This window comes from Corythoichthys intestinalis, chromosome 17 (assembly GCF_030265065.1).
Source record: "Corythoichthys intestinalis isolate RoL2023-P3 chromosome 17, ASM3026506v1, whole genome shotgun sequence".
NCBI lineage: Eukaryota > Metazoa > Chordata > Actinopteri > Syngnathiformes > Syngnathidae > Corythoichthys > Corythoichthys intestinalis.
Genome location: NC_080411.1, coordinates 2964505 through 2984552, shown reverse-complemented (window position 1 = coordinate 2984552; position 20048 = coordinate 2964505). Strand labels below are relative to the sequence as shown.

Sequence of the window (20048 nt, the reverse complement as noted above, 5' to 3'; positions counted from 1 at the left end):
ACCTGTCCATGACAATGTCGTCTAAATGCTATCGGTGTCACACTGCTTTGTGGTGACAGCCTTTCACTTTTGTTTGGCCTGTTAACAACCACACAGGCAGCTCGGCTGCAGATCAGTGTTGTACTCCCAAATATTGTCTCCTTTTATGCTGGTCTCTACTGATTATAGGGAAAGGTGCAAAGTCCATTACAATTTATTGTGTAGACACCTTTATAAACACTGCTTTTTATTTGTTTATAAGAATGTTGCTATAATACGGTGTCGCTCGGCTGTATTTATTTACAGAAATGTCACACTGAAATATTCTCGAATAGTATTATGCAGGGTTGTTCGGATCATGTTTTTTGGCTCCCGATCCGATCCCGATCATTTTAGTTTGAGTATCTGCCGATCCCGATATTTCCCAATCCGATTGCTTTTTTTTTTTTTTTTTGCTCCCGGTTCAATTCCAATCATTCCCGATAATTTTTCCCGATCATATACGTTTTGGCAATGCATTAAGAAAAAAATGAATAAAACTGACGAATATATACATTCAACATACAGTACATAAGTACTGTATTTGTTTATTATGACAATAAATCCTCAAGATGGCATTTACATTATCAACATTCTTTCTGTGAGAGGGATCCACGGATAGAAAGACTTGTGACTTTGTATGTTGTGACTAAATATTGCCATCTAGTGTATTTGTTGAGCTTTCAGTAAATGATACTGTAGCCATGCCCAAATGCATGATGGGAAGTGGAATCATGACTGTGGGTAGTGCTACCAATTGATATCTTCTCTGCGTTGGGAAATAACATAGGGTGTTAAGAAAAAGATCAATTACTACTTTGCTTCTCCACATTGCTTCCCACAATACTTCTAATCATAGGGAGAGGGATTGTATGGCTTTAGCCAATTTAAAAAAAGGCCCCAAGGGCTTCCAAATTTCACTCTATTCATTATAAGCTGCCTTTTAGCTCTCTATATAGGTAAAACGGCAACATTACAGATTGAGCGTGACAATGCGCGAGTGGGTCGTTCAACGCATGCATTAATTGGGTTAAATATTTTACGTGATACATTTTTTAAAAAATTAATTACCGCCATTATCGGGATAAATTTGATAACCCTACCTTAAGCCAAAACTAAAGACTCTGGATGAGTGTAACATATTATGTCTGTAACGTTAAATACAATTATTACAACGATTTAATTCATATATATATATATATATATATATATATATATATATTAAAAAAAGGCATGGCCGATACTTTTTTGGTGATTCCGATACTTTGAAAATGACGTGATCGGACCCGATCGATCAGACATCGATTGGGACATCTCTACTTTTCACATAGTTGAATCCAAATGCTTCTTGTTAAGACCAACCAAGTTTAGTTTTTGTTTGAGCTAATGTTTTTTAATGCATTCTTAATTTAGTTTATGGGTATATTTAGCCGTTTTTGTGGTAATATGTGTTTGAGCCATTTGTTAAGAGCATTGTAAAAAAAAACAAAAAATAAGTTAGCATTTTATAGCATTTAGCGGACTTTCGCTATGTAAGTTAGCTAATTGTTCTTTTGTTGTACTCAGATCCTCATTTATTAATTTCTTTATACCGTCTGAGCCTCAGATCAGGTATTTAAATGTTTTTATGTTTCTTATCCGATTACTCGATTATTCGAGTAATCGATTCGAGTAATTATTCGAGTATCCTAACTAGTTAATCAATTAATCGACTACTAAAATAATAGATAGCTGCAGCCCTATAGGGTATAAAAACGTATTGCCTGTACAAAGGTTTGTACTGTTTGACCCTGGAACAGATTGTTTCCATATTGCTAACTACAAACAAATGAGAGGTTGGCGGGTTAGGCCTTGACCTTTAAGGTTGCGGTGAATGCGTTATAATAGCTCACAGCCCACTTGGTTGAGCACCTGGTGGCCATATATCTCCTTAACGTGACCCTTGCCTGTGTCTTAATATACAATCTGTTATTTTCAACCTGTCATTCAAATAGCTCATCTCACGTTTCCTTACAAATAGTCTCTCACCTCGTCAGGGCTTTCAAGTCTTATGTCTTAGCAACTAGATAAAGATCACATTTCTTGAACATAGGATGCACGATGTCTGAGTCAGCATTTTTTTCAGTTCCTTACACTGGCTCATGCCAACTCTGTGGTCTGCCTGCCGAGTTGTCATTCTATCTTTTTCAATGACAGCCGAGGGGTTTCCTGCCAATTTTCCACCCGCTGTGCAAAATGCATCTTACTGATTACGTTTGTGGCTTTGCCACACAGGCTATTTTCACCTTCTATCTTTATATCGTAGTACTGTGCTGGCATTCAACGTCCTTACTTTCTGCAGCACAACAATTTATGAAGTCAAAGAGGTCACGGCACTATCGCAGTGCAGGTCAGTCGGTTAGAAAGTCAGATATACACTAAAGCTGTACTGTATTGTTGTAAAACTCATATATACATTGGTATGAAAAAGTGTCTGAACCTTTTGGAATTTCTCACATTTCTGCATAATATCACCATCAAATGTGATTTGATTTTTGTCAAAATCACACAGATGAAAAAACCGTGTTTGTTTTAACTAAAACCAACCAAACATGAATAGGTTTTCATATTTTATTGAGGATAGTATGCAAACAATGACAGAAGGGGGAAAAAAAGTGAACCATCACATTTAATATATTGTGCCCCCCTTGGGCAGCAATAACTTCAACCAGACGCTTCCTGTAGCTGCAGATCAGCCTGGCACATCGATCAGGACTAATCTTGGCCCATTATTCTCTCAAAAACTGCTTTAATTCAGTCAGATTCCAAGGATGTCTGGCATGAATCGCTGTCTTTAGGTTATGCCACAGCATCTCATTGGGGTTCAAGTCTGGACTTTGACTTGGCCACTCCAGAACGTGTATTTTGTTCTTCTGAAACCATTCTGAAGTTGATTGACTTCTGTGTTTTGGATCATTGTCTTGTTGCAGCATCCATCCTCTTTTTAGCTTCAACTGTCTGACGGACGGCCTCAGGTTTTCCTGCAAAACATCCTGAGAAACCTTTGAATTCATTCTTCCATTCATGATTTAAAGTTTTCCAGGTCCTGAGGTCCTGAGGTAGCAAAACAGCTCCAAATCATGATGCACCCTCCACTATGCTTCATGCTGGGGATGAGGTGTTGATGTTGGTGAGCTGTTCCATTTTTCCTCCACACATGACGCTGTCTGTTACTCAGCAACATCAGTTTTGATCTTGGTTACAAAAATATAATAAATAACAGATCAAAATAACCGAAGACCAAGCGGCAATTATATTCCAATTTACAGTGGTATGAAAAAGTATCTGAACCTTTCGGAATTTCCCACGTTTCTGCATAAAATCGCCGTCAAATGTGAGCTGATCTTTGTCCAAATCACACAGATGAAAAATCAGTGTCCGCTTTTACGAAAACCACCCGAACATTTATAGGTTCTCATGTTTTAATGAGCATAGTATGCTAGATAGAAGGGGGGACAATAAGTAAGTGAATCATCACATTTGATATTTTGTGGCCACCCTTTAGGGAGCAATAACTTCAACCAGACGCTTCCTGTAGCTGCAGATCAGTCTGGTACATCGATCAGGACTAATCTACAAAACTGCTGTGGTTCAATCAGATTTCTGGGACGTCTAGCATGAATCACTGTCTTTAGGTCATGCCACAGCATCTCAATGGGGTTCAAGTCTGGACTTTGACTTGGCCACTCCAAAACGTGTATTTTGTTTTCTGAAACCATTTTGAAGTTGATTTACTTCTGTGTTTTGGATCATTGTCTTGTTGCAGCATCCATCCTTCTTTTAGCTTCAACTGTCCGACAGACGGCCTCAGGTTTTCCTGATAAACTTTTGAATTCATTCTTCCATTAATGATTTAAAGTTGTCCAGGCCCTGAGGCAGCAAAACAGCCCCAAATCATGATGCTTCCTCCACCATTCTTCACGCTGGAGATGAGGTGTTGATGTTGGTGAGCTGTTCCATTTTTCCTTCACACATGACGTTGTGTGTTACTCCCAAACAATTCAACTTTGGCTTTATCAGTCCACAAAATATTTTGCCAAAACTTCTGTGGCGTGTCCAAGTGCCTTTTTGCAAACATTAAATGACAATGTTGCTACAATGTTTTTTTTTTTTTTTTTTAGACAGCAGTGGCTCCATGGAGTCCTCCCATGAACACCATTCTTTGCCATAGTTTGACATATAGTTGATGTATGCACATGGATATTGGACTGTGCCCGTGATTTCTGTTAGTCTTTAGCAGACACTCTAGGGTTCTTTTTTCCTCTCTGAGTATTCTGCGCTGAAGTCTTGGCGTCATCCTTGGTGGACGACCACTCCTTGGGAGAGAAGCAATAGTGCCAGACTCTTTCCATTTGTACACAACTTCTCTGATTGTCGATTGATGAACACCCAGACTTTTAGAGACGGTTTTATATCCTTTACCAGGTTAAACAAAAAATAAATCAAAAATCCTTAATCACAGGTCTTCAGACAGCTCTTTTGACCAAGCCATGATGCACAACTCTCATCAAGATATTTCTTAAGAGGTGTGTGCTTTATAGTAAGTGTTCATCAGTGATTGGGCATACATTTGACTTAAAATTAGGGGTGTGACAAAATATCTGTGATATATCGTGATACTGTGTATCCCATAAGGTTATCGATATGCTCCTGCCAAGAATCGATATATCGCTTTGAAAAGGTGTCAATATTTAAAAAAAAAAAAAAAAAAAAAAAAAAAAAGGAACCAGCAAGTTGTTATCAAAATCTTCCACCATAAGATTTGGCTTGTACCATCTCTATGCACAATCACCAGTCTCGAACAAGCACTCACTCAGACATTTTATCATGTAGATCAAACTCATATAAAAATCTTGAAAAAAAGAATGAATTGGTTCAAAAGCATGAAATCAATCATCTTTGTAAATCTTTGTAAATCTCACTGGAACGGCACCAAACAAAAGTTCCAGCATCATCACCTTGTCAAGAGTCAAGAATCTGCATTGGACAAGGTGTCAAGAGTCAAGAATCTGCTTTGGACAAGGTGATGATGCTGGAACTTTTGTTTGGTGCCGTTCCAGTGAGACCTTAAATGGCCAAAAATTACTTAATTGCCTGGCATTGACTGCCACTGACAGCCATAGACGTTTAATCCGTATGAAGTGGGAGTTCAAATGGATTGGACGTCTACTAGTGATAAACTAATTCCAATTCACACTAGAAGCTTGTTTTTCTCTTGTAGAATATCCTAGAATGATTTCCTGACCAATGTATCGATAATCGTTGTATCGTCATATCGTCAGATCATCGTTATCGTGAGCTTTGTATCGCAAATCGTATCGTATTGTGAGGTACCAAAAGGTTCCCACTTCTACTTAAAATGTTTGGTAAAAATTGGTTTCACTTGCTCTTTAAGTGTCCTCAGGCAGAGGGTTCACTTACCGATTTTCCCCCTTCTGTCATTGTTTGCATGCTATCCTCATTAAAATATGAAAACCTATAAATGTTCGGGTGGTTTTAGTTGAACAGGCAGTGTTTGTTTCATCTGTGTGATTTTGACAAAGATCAGATCGCATTTCATGGTGATTTTATGCAGAAATGTGAGAAATTCTAAAAGGTTCAGATACCTTTTCATATTACTGAATACAGTTGATTGTGTGGAGTTGCTAGAAAGAACTCGAGTCACTTATTCAAATTCCAACAAGTTTTGTACTCACAAAATGTTCAAAAGTAAGTTCTCACTCAATGTTGAGGTTTTTGGCAACTGCGGTGGCAAGTGTTGCAAATTTTTCTCAGTATGAGCTCATGCTTTTAGCGCTCAGATACTTGACTTCGGGGCCTGCCAACAGATGAAATTTGTGCCCGTTTGTGTACATGTCTTTTTATGTGCCTGTCCAAACTGGAAATTGTTCATGAGAACAAATGGTGGGCTTGGGCTAAGCCAAAGAAGCATTCCCTCAATGTGAGAAACATGACTCACATTACGTATTGGAGCGAGTAGGACATTTGGAACAGTCTGTGTTGTGTGTAACAGTTGACAATATTGGGGAGCTATGTCCTGTAACATGTTACAATGAGAACTTGGAGGATGGATTTTAAAACATGTTTTCCACAAGTAATAACACTCATTGTCCATCAAAACTTTTAACTAACAGGTTGTGATGAATTTAAACTTTTTGTAGTCACCCTTTGTTAAAGTGATCCTCTAACTTAAATACATGTAGGCTGTAATAAACCACAATTGTTCTCTTGTACTAAAATGTTGTTAGAAACACATAAAATGCGAACTCAGTGGCAACATTTGATCATATTTAGTCCATATTTTGACCGTTAGTTGGCGCCATGGTTTGCGGGCTCGCAGTGATGACGTCATTGGGATCTTTCCAAATGTGTAGCGTGTTCAACAATTGCTTATTGCCGCCTAAACTCGCGAAGTAAAATGCCACGATGTGCTGCTTTTGGATGCAATTTTCAGTCAAATAGAAACAAAGGGAGTGAAGTGAGTGGTCAAGGTGGAATTATTATTTTTAGTGAATAAATGTGCATAGGTGGAAGCTTCTCCCCCTTTTTGGTCCCTGTATGCAATATCATACCCACCACGCGTTACAACTGGTGCCCGAACATTTTTCCTGGATCCTCAGTCAAGTAAGGGATCCGTCTATTTTCTGGATCCGACGGTCCCACCGCGTCTGCGATATTGGTTTTGGATCTGTCCATTTTTTTGATTCGTCGGTCCCACAGCGGCTTTTCTGATCAGTCTATTTTGTGAAATCGACGGCCTGATCGCGGCTGCGACATTGCCATGGGATCGGTCTAATTCCTGGATCTTCGAGTGAGTAAAAAACACGGATTTGGATTACTATTGCTACCTTTTATGTTGACTATTCTTCGCGGGAGTTTTCCCCAAATCATACTAAATAATTAAAGCACTATGGCACGTTACAGTGATGAGTCACTGACGACAGTGACTCTGACGTGGACCTTACAACATTGTTGGAGTACGTCAGGGAACGCGTGTTTGCGTACTGCTGAGCTCCCGAGTGAAACGTGGTCAAGGTGGAAGTATTATTTTTTGTGAGTAAATGTGCATAAGTGGAAGCTTCTCCCCTTTTTGGTATTTTTATACACGTATCCTGGCTACCACGCGTTACAATGTACAAGACATGGATTACACAAGGTGTGCTCTTTGGCCTGTACTGTATGTAAAGCACACGACAGCTCTGGATGCTAACGATCTACATAATTATATTGGGATAAATTTGAAAACGCAACGCTTACCTTGAATATCTGCTAATAAAACCGTTGTTCCCAACAGCATACACTCTCGCTCCCAACCGGAGTTCCCAACAGCACTCTCTCGCATCACCAGTTTTGCCCAACTTTTGTCTTATCAGGTAGTTGCTGCATGCATTTTTCCCTGAAGCTCGTCTTGTGAATGACCGACAGTGCTGTCCAGCTCTTCACTTTTCAGATCTGGTTCAAATAGGAAGGGTAGAACCGACGACATGTTGGGAAAGCTAACGAGTGACACGCTGGAATTTTGGCAACGGGACCGGTGACGTCACGCACTGCGACGTAACAAGAATGGCGACCTATCACTTAAAATAATTTTACAAACTTCATTAAAACAAAAACCTTAAGTGGGGTTTTAATATCAAATTATTATAACTCATACAAACATTTATCTTTTTTAAATATATATATATTTTTTAATTAAATCGTTTTCTAATTGTATTTAATGTTACAGACATAATATGTTACACTCATCCAGAGTCTTTAGTTTAGGCTTTAGGTAGGGTTATCAAATTTATCCCGATAACGGCAGTAATTAATTTATTAAAATGTATCACATTAAATATTTAACGCAATTAATGCATGCGTTGCACGACCCACTCACGCATTGTCGCGCTCAATCTGTAATGGCGCCGTTTTACCCATTGAGAGAGAGATAGAAGGCAGCGTTAAATGAGTAGAGTGAATTTTGGCAGCCTTTGGAGCCTTTTTTAATAGGCTAAAGCCTTACAATCCCTCTCCCTACGATTAGAACTATCATGGGAAGCAATGCGGGGAAGCAAGGTAGCAATTGATTTTTTTCTTAACACCTTATGTTATTTCCCAACACAGAGAAGATATGTCAATTGGTAGCACTACGCACAGTCACGGTTCCACTTCCCATCATGCATTTGGGTTGAATGGCTACAATATCATTTACTGAAAGCTCAACAAATACATTAGATGGCAATATTTAGTCACAATTTACAAAGTCACAAGTCTTTCTATCCGTGGATCCCTCTCACAGAAAGAATGTTAATAATGTAAATGCCATCTTGAGGATTTATTGTCATAATAAACAAATACAGTACTTATGTACTGTATGTTGACTGTATATATTCGTCCGAGTTTTATTCATTTTTTTCTTAATGCATTGCCAAAATGTATATGATCGGGAAAAATTATCAGGAATGATTAGAATTGAATCGGGAGCAAAAAAAGGCAATCGGATCGGGAAATATTGGGATCGGCAGATACTCAAACTAAAACGATCGGGATCGGATCGGGAGCAAAAAAACATGATCAGAACAACCCTACTTTAAAGAGTTACAGATTACGAAATGCAACTCTGTCATAACCTGCCATATTATTTTGTAACGCAGTGGTAGTCATAATTCCAGTACTAAAATCCAGCCTTAAAGATAAAAAATTCAAATGAAATTTTCAATGAAAAAAACAGTACGGTAAGTACAACCCTAAAAGCCTCTTGCCTTATGCTGTGTCAAAACGTAGCTCTACTGAATACTGTAAACTATTTTCTTTGCACCAGTTTCATTTTGTGGTTTTTATGTACGTGACAGTATACGATTCCATCTCCTCTCTACTACAACCCCTAGCAAAAAGTAGGGAATCACCAGTCTCGGACAAGTACTCACCATGTAGAACAAACTCAGATAAAAAGCTTGAAAAAATAATGAATTAGTTCAAAAGTGCAACTCCTTGGCGTTCAGAAATTAATATAAAAAAACATTGTGGTGGTCGGTAAATGTTACTTTTATAGAGCAAGTACAGGGAAATATGTATGGTATTACTCCATTCTAAGGAACAAAATATGGACTCATGAGAAACAAACAATGAAATAACAATCAAAACACATCTTTAGTGTTTAGTAGCACCACTTTTGGCTTTTATGACAGGTTGCAGTCTCTGAGGCATGGACCTGATGAGTATTCTTCATCAATTTTGTGCCAACTGTATTTGATTGCAGTTGCCAGATCTGACATTATCTGGTATGCAAACATGCCATTATCTGACAAAAATTGCAGGGGTGCCAATACTTTTGGCCAGCACTGTATATTTTTAAATGTGAATAAGTTCTACTTCCCATGGCGTTCCCCATTAAGCGGGAAAAACGAGGGATCACTGTACAGCTGTTTTGTCAAAACACTTACTTTGTGATCACAAAGGTCTTGCTTACACTTTGTGCCTCCACAGGTCAACGAGTGGAACAAGAATGACGAGCGGTTGCTTGCTGCAGTGGAGCACGGTGAGGCGGAGAAAGTGGCATCCCTTGTCGCCAAGAAAGGGGCCAGTGCAGTGAAGCTGGACAGCGAAGGCAAATCAGCGTAAGTAAAAGCACCGTAAAGCTTGATTTACACTATAGGTATCCCACTCCAATTTAATGCCTTTTTTACGTTGTGTACTACTGTATTTATATAGAGGACCAGGAGTGCAAAAATTAAGTAAATAAATACACAATTAAATAATTAAAAGTGTCATTAAAATGCTTCTATTTCAATATTTATTCATTTCAATATTTATTTCAACATTTATTTATTTATTTCAAAATTGATTTATTTAAATTCATATTTATTTATTTCAATTTGTATTGATTTACTTCAATTTTCATCCATTTATTTCAATTTACACTTCCATTTTTCTTTATTTATGTTAACATTTATTTATTCCAATATATTTTTCTTTATTTCAGTTATTATTTATTTTAAATTGTATTTCTTTATTTCATAATTTTTTTTTTTCATTCATATTTCATAAAATAACCTACCAATGGAATAATGGCCCAAAATTTCAACCCTGTAGTCACATCTACTAAGCATGTTTGCATACCAATAGGGCTGCAGTTATCGATTATTTTAGTAGTTGATTACGGTAATCTATCAACTAGTTAGTTCGAATAACCAATTAATCGGATTAGGAACATTTAATGCGTTGCAGAATAAATTTAAGGGTTGTTAAACAAAGGCTTGCTAAGATTGCACTTTCAAAGGAGCATTAAATGCAAATATAAAATAAAATTTTTGAGTGTTTCTTGCAGACTGGCACTTTCATTTCAAAATTAAATGAAATACCTGAGCACGGCCTCAAATGGAATAAAAATAAATAAATGAGGATCTGAATCCAACAAAAGAACAATTGGCTAACTGCATAGCAAAAGTCTGCTAGCTTAAATGCTATAAAAAAAAACAATTTCAGTGCTCTCAGCAAATCGCTCAAACACATATTCAAAGAAAAAAAGGTTAAATAAAAGTTTGAATAATTAAGTAATTGGATAAACAACATAAAAAAAAATTAAATTACCTGAGCTGAGCCTCAAACGGTATAAAAAATAAATAAATGGGGATCGAAGTACAACAAAAGAACAATTGGCCAAGTTACATAGCAAAGGTTTGCTAGCTTAAATGCTATAAAAATTCTAACTTTTATTTTTTTACAATGCTTTTAACAAATGGTTCAAACACACATTCCCACAAAAAACAGCTAAATATACCTATGTACTAAATTACGAATGCATTAAAATAACATTAGCTCAAACAAAAACAGCATATGTTGGTCTTAACAGGGAGCAGCTGGATTCAGCCATGTTAGATGAGTTATGTCATATTCACTGTTGCCACTAGAGGGCAGTGAATCCACCATATCAATAAAACTAAAACACTTTCAAAACTAACCATTACAACACCACTTTAATGAAACAAATACTCGAAGCAGCAAAATTTCATTCAAAAATTATGATTGTCTAATGACAGTCTTATGGCGCCACTGTCAAATACAGTGTTACCAAATACCATTGCTAGCAATTAATGAAACAACTGGAACAGCAACTGAAGACATAATTAAGAAAGAACATGAATTTTGATTGTTATTTACATCTGTAGCGCCGCAATGCATGCTAGGAGGCATATTGGACAACAACAGTGTTGACAGCAGGTGGCAGCAGAGGTTGACTGTCTCCCCCAAGGGAGCAATGATGGCCAAATGAAGCTTCTTGAAGCAATGAAGCTTTCATGGTGGTTCATTTGTTTTTATGACAGTCGTAAGATGCCACTGTCAAATAAAGTGTTAGCGGTTAATATGTTTTGGTGTAAATATCCCATAATACAGTGAGGACAGCTTCGGCTTGTGTATGAACAAAAGCCGTTTTCGTGCCAAATTTGGTGGGTGGCGGCTTATAGTCAGGTGCGCTTTTTAGTGTTAAAATTATGGTAAATATACCTATCAACTAAATTACGAATGCATACACAAAAAAAAAAACATTAACGTAAACAAAAACTTATCCTATGTTGGTCTTTACAGGGAACAGCTAGATTCAGCCATGTTAGATGAGTTATGTCATATTCACTGTTGCCACTAGAGGGCAGTGTATCCACCATATCAATAAAACTAAATCAAACACTTTCAAAACTAACCATTACAAGGCCACTTAAATTAAACAAATACTCGAAGCAGCAAAATTTCATTCAATAATCATGATTGTCTAGTGACAGTCTATGGCGTCACTGTTAAATAAAGTGTTACCAAATACCATAACTTGCAATTAATGAAACAACCGGAACAGCAACTAAAGACATAATTAGCAAAGAACATGAATTTTGATTATTTACATCTGTAACGCCGCAATGCATGCTAGGAGGCATATTGGACAACAACAGTATTGACAGTAAGTGGCAGCAGAGGTTGACTGTCTCCCCCAAGGGAGCAGTGATGGCCAAATGAAGCTTCTTGAAGCAATGAAGCTTTGAGCCACTTGGCTGCAAACCGGTAACACTGTTTTTGACAGCGGCACCATACGACTGTCCTAAAACCAAATGAACCACCATGAAGCTTTGAACCACTTAGCTGCAAACTGGTAACACGTTTTTTGACAGTGGCATCATACGACTGTCCTAAAACCAAATGTACAACCATGAAGCTTTGAACCACTTGGCTGCAAAGCTTCTTGGTGGTTAATTTGGTTTTATGACTGTTGTAATTGATGTGCCTTAAGTCTTTTCTATTACACACAAAATAATGTCATAGACTTCATAATGATATTGACCATGAACCACCCCGAAGCTTTGCAGCCAAGCGGTTCAAAGCTTCATGGTGGTTCATGGTCAATATCATGGTCATTTGAACTACTTGGTTGCAAAGCTTCATGGTAAACCACTTGGCAGCAAAGCTTCATGGTGGTTCATCTGAACCATGGTGGTTCATTTGAACCACTTGGCTGCAAAGCTTCATGGTGGTTCATTTGGTTTTATGACAGTCATATGATGCCGCTGTCAAATAAAGTGTTACCGGTTAATATCTTTTGGTGTAAATATCCCATAATACAGTGAGGACAGTTGTGGCTTATAGCCCAGTGCGGCTTATGTATGAACAAATGCCGTTTTGGTGTCAAATTTGGTGGGTAGCGGCTTAAAGTCAGGTGCGTCCTAAAGTGCGAAAATTACAGTAAGTATAATAATTACACGTTTGATCCATTAGTTTTGTGGTTTTGACATTTTGAATGCAGCCTGCTTGAAATCGTGATAACGCACTGAAACCTACTGTTAAAATTGGACCTTTTTCTTTTTCCCTTACAACATAACACCAGAGGACCTGTACGTGTTCAAAAAGCTGTAAAATCACAACACAATAAGAAACCATCAATACTTGGAATGCTGGCAAAACAAATGCACCACACACATGTGGTTCACATCATTGACCTTTTCCAACACTCACAAAAACACACATGCTCGCAGATACTACCGACCTTTGTTCGTCATAAAGAATGTGGCAGTCCAGTCTTTGTAAGACTACTCCACAAAAGACGAGTCCATGGCATCTCCATGGTGATAAAAAGCTGATCGAAAGGCATGTGGGCATAGGTGCGGTATGTGTGAGTGTGGAAGTGTAGTCCACACAAAAAGGATTATGCATGTGTGTCATTTACACAGTAGGCTGGAAACTAGTTCAATTGATTGCCCTTTTAAACTCGCATACAGATGGCCACTATTAACAAGGCTAGATAGGTTGGGCTGCTATTGCTCTTTAAAGAAGTTAGAGGGACATTTGCTGTATTTTCAAGTACAGGTTCTCATAAATGCGGTAAACCTGTTTAGGGCTGCAGCTATCGAATATTTTAGTAATCGAGTAATCGACTGAAAATTCTATCGATTAATCAAGTAATCGGATAAAACAAATATATTTTTAGGTGAAGAGCAATTATAAATATACATGAGAAAACAAGACTTTTCATCTAATCTTGAACCATTTTCAGTCAATCAATGTCTTTATTTCCGGTGTATATTGTTGAAAACAGCCAACAATTGCAAAAAAAAAAAAGACTAATTCACTGCTTCCACTCAAAAAACCTTTAGATCTTATTAAAAAAAATAATAATAATAAATTAAAAAAAAATATATATATATATATATATATAAATGCCGTTACGCTTGATAACGCACATCACTTAAACGTTAGGATTTTTTCCCACGTGTTTCAATTGAATTTCTATTTGTGTCAAGCCATTTTTAAGTTCTAGTTAAGTTTTAAGTTAGTCTAAACTGTAAGTCCTGATAAGATTTTGAGTTTTTGCAGTGTTCAAAATAAATGTATGATACAGGCTGTATTGGAGCACATTAGGGACCAGTGCTACTTGGTGTTTTATCCAGCAATGACTACTGAGCTAAAATTGATAGTTAGCATTCTTGAGTTTTTGTTTTACACCCTCATCACTCCACAACGCTATGTTATGTTAAAGCCTGTATGTAAGACACGTTAGCCACGCATGGACAGTGGTCATAATTAGTAGAAACCTAGCCCTCCGCAGGGCTAACGTTGCGTGAGCTAGTGACAGTAAGGTTAATCTTATTTATTAGCGCTTAGCGCTCTTTATTAGCGCTTAGCGCTCTACTGCTTTAAGATGGCGGCTGTTTACTAACGCTGCCCAGACGCGGCCGAGACTCATTGCGCATCTAGTTCAACATACATGTGATCTCAATGAGACTCATCAGACGGTACCTGCTACCAACGTAGCATCGTGCGGGCTAGTTTTTAGCAACGTCGGCGTCGTTTGTAGCGGCTGTCAGCTGATGTAAGTTTTTTTTTTTTTTTTTTGCTTCCTCCTCTATGCACGTGACATCAGCGCGTTGTCCCGCATTAAAAGTAGTCCGAGCAAAACGTGATGCTTAGAGCTGTCAAAATAAACGATTACTCGAGGTGAATAAAATTACTCGGATCAGTTTTTAAACTCGAGTTACTCGAGTTGCTCGACTATTCGTTTCAGCTCTAAACCTGTTCCATATTTATGATTGCAAGTCTGTGTGTGTGTGCGTGTGTGTGTGTGTGTGTGTGCCAATATGGTTTGTGAGGACTTTTACCCTGATTTCCCACCTGGGCTCCAGGGACACCGTTGGAATATGGGGACTATGCCAATGTCCTCATAAACCTTGGACTGTATTTGCATTTTTTTGTGCCTAAATGACCTTTTTTTAAATTCTACAGTGACGCAATTTCAAGAATACGTCATCACCATCATCATAACGATAAATTTGTCTTACTTGGTCTCTAAATGACTTTTTTTTCCTTTTTTTTCCCCAAGTCCTCACATAACGCTTGACTTGACTGCTGTGTGAGCGTGTGTATAGAACAGCACCCCACAAGGCCTCCTGTGAACTACAATTTCCGTACACCTTTCTCACACACACAGTCATTTTTGGCGGGCTTTTTTGTGATTGGCTGGCTTTAGTTCGTGGGCGTAGTCAATTTAGGGAACCGTTAGTGCATGCCCTTCCCCCACCAGGAGATCAACAGAGGACATACATCATTGGCCATAGAAGAATGATCTAAAATTCCAGCGGAGCATTGTAAGAAACGCATTTTGTTGAAAGGTTGTGCGACCCAGTATTAGTCTTGAGGGTGCCAATTAGGGCTGCAGCTATCGATTATTTTAGTAGTCGATTAATCGATGAACTAGTTAGTTCGAATACTCGAGTAATCGGAAGGAACATGAAAAAGATTAAAATGCCTGAGCTCAGCTTCAAACGGTATAAAAAATTAATAAATGAGGATCTATGTACAACAAAAGAACTATTGCTAACTTACATGGCAAAAGTCCACTGGCTTAAATGCTATAAAATGCTAACGTTTTTTTTAGGGCTGTCAAAATTATCGTGTTAACGGGCAGTAGTGAATTTTTTAAATTAATCACGTTAAAATATTTGACGCAGTTAACGCACATGCCCCGCTCAAACAGATTAAAATGACAGCAGTGTAATGTCCGCTTGTTACTTGTTTTTTGTTGTTTGGTGCCCTCTGCTGGCGCTTGGGTCCAAATGATTTTATGGGTTTGGGGAGTGAGCATGGTGTAATTATTGACATCAACAATGGCGAGCTACTAGTTTATTTTTTGATTGAAAATTTTACAAATTTTAATAAAACGAAAACATTAAGATTGGTTTTAATATAAAATTTCTATAACTTGTACTAACATTTATCTTTTAAGAACTACAAGTCTTTCTATCTATGGATCGCTTTAAGAGAATGTTAATAATGTTAATGCCATCTTGTTGATTTATTGTTATAATAAACAAATACAGTCCCTATGTACCGTATGTTGAATGAATATATCCGTCTTGTGTCTTATCTTTCCATTCCAACAATAATTTACAGAAAAATATGGCATATTTTTTAGATGGTTTGAATTGCGATTAATTGGGATTAATTACGATTAATTAAATTTTAAGCTGTAATTAACTCGATTGGAAAATTTTTAAATTTTGAAAATTGTTTGACAGCCCTAGTTTTTTTATTTTTACAATGCTCTTAACAAATGGTTCAGACACATATTCCCACAAAAAAACGGCTAAATATACCAATAAATTAAATTACAAATGCATAAAAAAAACATTAGCTCAAACAAAAACGTCACTTATGTTGGTCTTAACAGGAAGCAGCTTGATTCAGCCATATTCACTGCTACCACTAGAGGGCAGTGTATCCACCCAAATCAATAAAACTAAATGCAAACACTTTCAAAATAAATAATTACAACGCCACGTTAAATCAAACGAATACTCGAAGCGGCAAAATTTAATTCGAATCTTTTTTTCTAAGCGAATACTCGAGTTAATCGATTAATCTTTGCAGCACTAGTGCCAATACTATTGTCCGGCCCATTTTTGGAGTCTTTTGTAAAATGATACTTATTTGTTTGTTTTTTTCATTATCTTTTGTGTTTTTGCATTGCAAGCAAAATAAATGAAGATATTACTACCCAAGCATTTGTAATTGCAATCATTTTCTGGGAGAAATTGAGCATTATCTGACAAAATTGCAGGGGTGCCAATAATTGGCCAGCAGTGTACCTTGAAACCGGTTATCGGCCATGCCTACCAGCAACAACTCAAAAATGTTTAGGGGAATGAGCAGTGGCGGACTTTGCAATTTTGGGGCCTAAGGCGAACATATCCAGGGGTGAGAAGGGTGTGGAGAAAATATGTTCTGGTACACTAGGAACGTCCTAAATGACAAATTTTCTCCTGATTAGTCAGCCGACTAGTTTTACGATTAATGGACTGATCTAATAATTTTCTTTTTTTTTACTAATTTAGCAATAAAATTTTTGTTGACTCTTATTAATTGACAAAACTATTTTGGAACACTTAAATTCTTTATTAAAGTACAAATAATCATGTAAATAACAATAATCACTAATAAACAATGAGGTTAAATGCTGATAGCATTTACTAGTGCAAAAGAATGGAAAGTAAACAGATTCAGAACACTGACTTTGCCTTTTTCAACATTATTCAAAACAATTCTTAAAAAAAATTCTAGCAATATTATTATAGTATACTACTATATACAATAGTAGTATAATAATTATAATAATTATTCATTGCCAATCATATTTGTCATGAAGAGTGTCAACATATTATAATATTAATTCTGAAGTATGTGGGATTAACTCCAGAAATCATTACTTATATGACGAACATGACGTGCTTTTGCTGTTAACCAGCTGTTGACTGTTATTGTATGACTGATTGGAACTGTACTACATTGTTTCGCCACAGGGTGTGCTGTCGTGTATTTTATGTTCGGTGTGAAGAAGAAGAAGAAAGTTAAAAGAGGCATTAGAGGCCTGTTCTCAACTTCTCCCACATTGCACTTTGGCTCTCATGGAGAGCACGTTCGCTCATGTGTTCGAAATAAACGATAGCCGACGTGCAAAGTAGCAAGTGAGCTGTAAAAATAGCGAGATTAGTGGTGTGAAAACCGCGGGAGAGCTAAGTGAAGCTAACGAACAGCTAAGCGGAGCTAAGCGATGCTAAACGGCGTTAAATGAAGCTAAGCGACTGATACTCAGTCCATCGTCGTGGAACAGTCCATTGTAGTGCGTGTGTGTGGGTGTGTTTGGGGGGGGGGGGTAATAGAAATGCAACATTTAAATGGCTTTCTTTTTTGTTTTGTTATTTGTTTGTTTGGTGTGCTGACATAATTATACATGACGAATAGTTGGGGGTGGTGCTGGATCAGGTGGCCCAAGCCGTTGCTTGTTGGGGCAAGGGCAGCTGGTTGGGGGCCCCCTACTGGTTGGGGGCCTAAGGCGATTGTCTACTTCGCCTATGGGAATGAGTTATTGTTCACTGGTTGTTTTTCTCGTTTGGTGTATTTGCTTCAAGCATTATGCAAAAGATTTACCACACACACACACGCACACACACACACACACACACACACACACACACACACACACACACAGAGTTGCAATCATAAATATGGAACAGGTTTACCTCATCTATGAGAACCTGTACTTGAAAAAAACAAATCCCATTATACCGGAAAATAGCTTGGAATAATCATCTCTGGAGACGTCAGATAATCAGGCCTCTGCTGATTTTTGATCGCAGGTTATGCAACTGGATTCTTGCATCTTCAATCTTCTCAAATCATAATAACGTAAATAATGAACAAGCATAAATGTGTCACTCAACAATTGCATGCATTTTCTCTTGGCTCGCAAAACAACTGTTTCTCCCTTCCCCAGAATGTAAATGGTGGAGCCCTGCCTCTCTATTCCGAGCATCTTACATCATTCTCCATGAATGAGAAAGTAGCCTGTTAACTAACAAACTGACAAGCTCAAATGTGAGCTGGATAAACAGTGCAACCTTGGCGGAGGTCTATGCTCAGTGTGCTATTGTGGTCGCATTTGCATTTTTTGAAATAGAACCAAACGTTTTTCTGTTTCATTTTGTATTCAGTCTTCATGTAGCAGCGTCACGAGGCTACACCGACTGCCTTGCTGTCCTCCTATCACATGGCGCTGACCCAACAGTGGCTGATAGTGCAGGTATGTGTTGCACACACAGTTGTGCACTATATAGTGGCAATACAGTGGTATGAAAAAGTATCTGAACCTTTTGGAATTTCTCACATTTCTGCTTTAAATTTCCATCAAATGTGATGTGATCTTTGTCAAAATCCCACAGATGAAAAAACAGTGTCTGCTTTAACTAAAACCACCCAAATATTTATAGGTTTTCATATTTTAATGAGGATAGTATGCAAACAATGACAGAAGGGGGAAAATAAGTAAGTGAACCATCACATTTGATATTTTGTGGCAGCAATAACTTCAACCAGACGCTTCCTGTAGCTGTAGATCCATCTGGCACATCGATCAGGACTAATCTTGGCCCATTCTTCTCTACAAAACTGCTGTAGTTCAGTCACATTCCTGTGATGTCTGAAATGACTCGCTGTCTTTAGGTCACACCACAACATCTCCATGGGGTTCTAGTCTGGACTTTGACTTGGCCACTCCAAAATGTGTATTTTGTTCTTCTGAAAACATTCTGAAGTTGATTTACTTCTCTGTTTTGGATCATTGTCTTGTTGGAGCATCCATCCTCTTTTTAGCTTCAACTGTTTGATAGACGGTTTTCCTGAAAAACATCCTGATAAACTTTTGAATTCATTCTTCGATTAATGATTGCAAGTTGTCCCAGGCCCTGAAGCAGCAAAACAGCCCCAGATCATGATGCTTCCTCCACCATGCTTCACAGTGGGGATGAGGATTTTAATGTTGGTGAGCTGTTCAAATTTGTCCTCCACACATGACGTTGTGAGTTACTCCCAAACAATTCAACTTTGGTTTCATCAGTCCACAAAATATTTGCCAATTTTTCTGTGGAGTGTCCAAGTGCCTTTTTACGAACATTAAACGAGCAACGATGCTTTCTTACACAGCAGTGGCTTCCTCTGTGGAGTCCTCCCATGAACACCATTGTTTTACATGTAATTGAAGTGTGCACAGATATATTGGACTGTGCCAGTGATTTCTGTAAGTCTGTTAGCAGACACTCTAAGGCAGTGTTTTTCAGAGGCACACCGTTTGTAATATTGAGAAAGTATTTTATAATTAAATATACTGTACAGATAGTCATTTTGGAACATTTTTGGTTTGAGGTGTGCCGCCAGATTTTCTTCCAATGTAAAAATGAGCCGTGACTCAGAAAAGGTTGAAAAACACTGCTCTAAGGTTCTTTTTTTTACCTCTGAGTATTCTGCGCTGAACTCTTGGCGTAATTTTCTCTCCTTGGGAGAGAAGCAACAGTGCCAACTCTCCATTTGTAGACACAACTTCTCTGACTGTCGATTGATGAACATCCAAACTTTTAGAGATGGTTTTGTATCCTTTCCCACTTTTATACAAATCAACAATCCTTAATCACATGTCCTCCGACAGC

At 37.8% G+C, this 20048-nt stretch overlaps 1 protein-coding gene across 6 annotated transcripts in view; it reads left to right on the top strand.

The window, feature by feature from the left end:
- rai14 (retinoic acid induced 14) overlaps positions 1 to 20048 on the top strand; it is a 100159-nt gene that overhangs the window by 42723 nt on the left and 37388 nt on the right. For all 6 annotated transcript variants that reach the window (XM_057818172.1, XM_057818170.1, XM_057818173.1 and 3 more), the window contains exons 3-4: positions 9523 to 9653; positions 18561 to 18649. In XM_057818172.1, coding sequence (XP_057674155.1) covers positions 9523 to 9653; positions 18561 to 18649 — 220 coding nt within the window. The remainder of the gene's footprint in view (positions 1 to 9522; positions 9654 to 18560; positions 18650 to 20048) is intronic.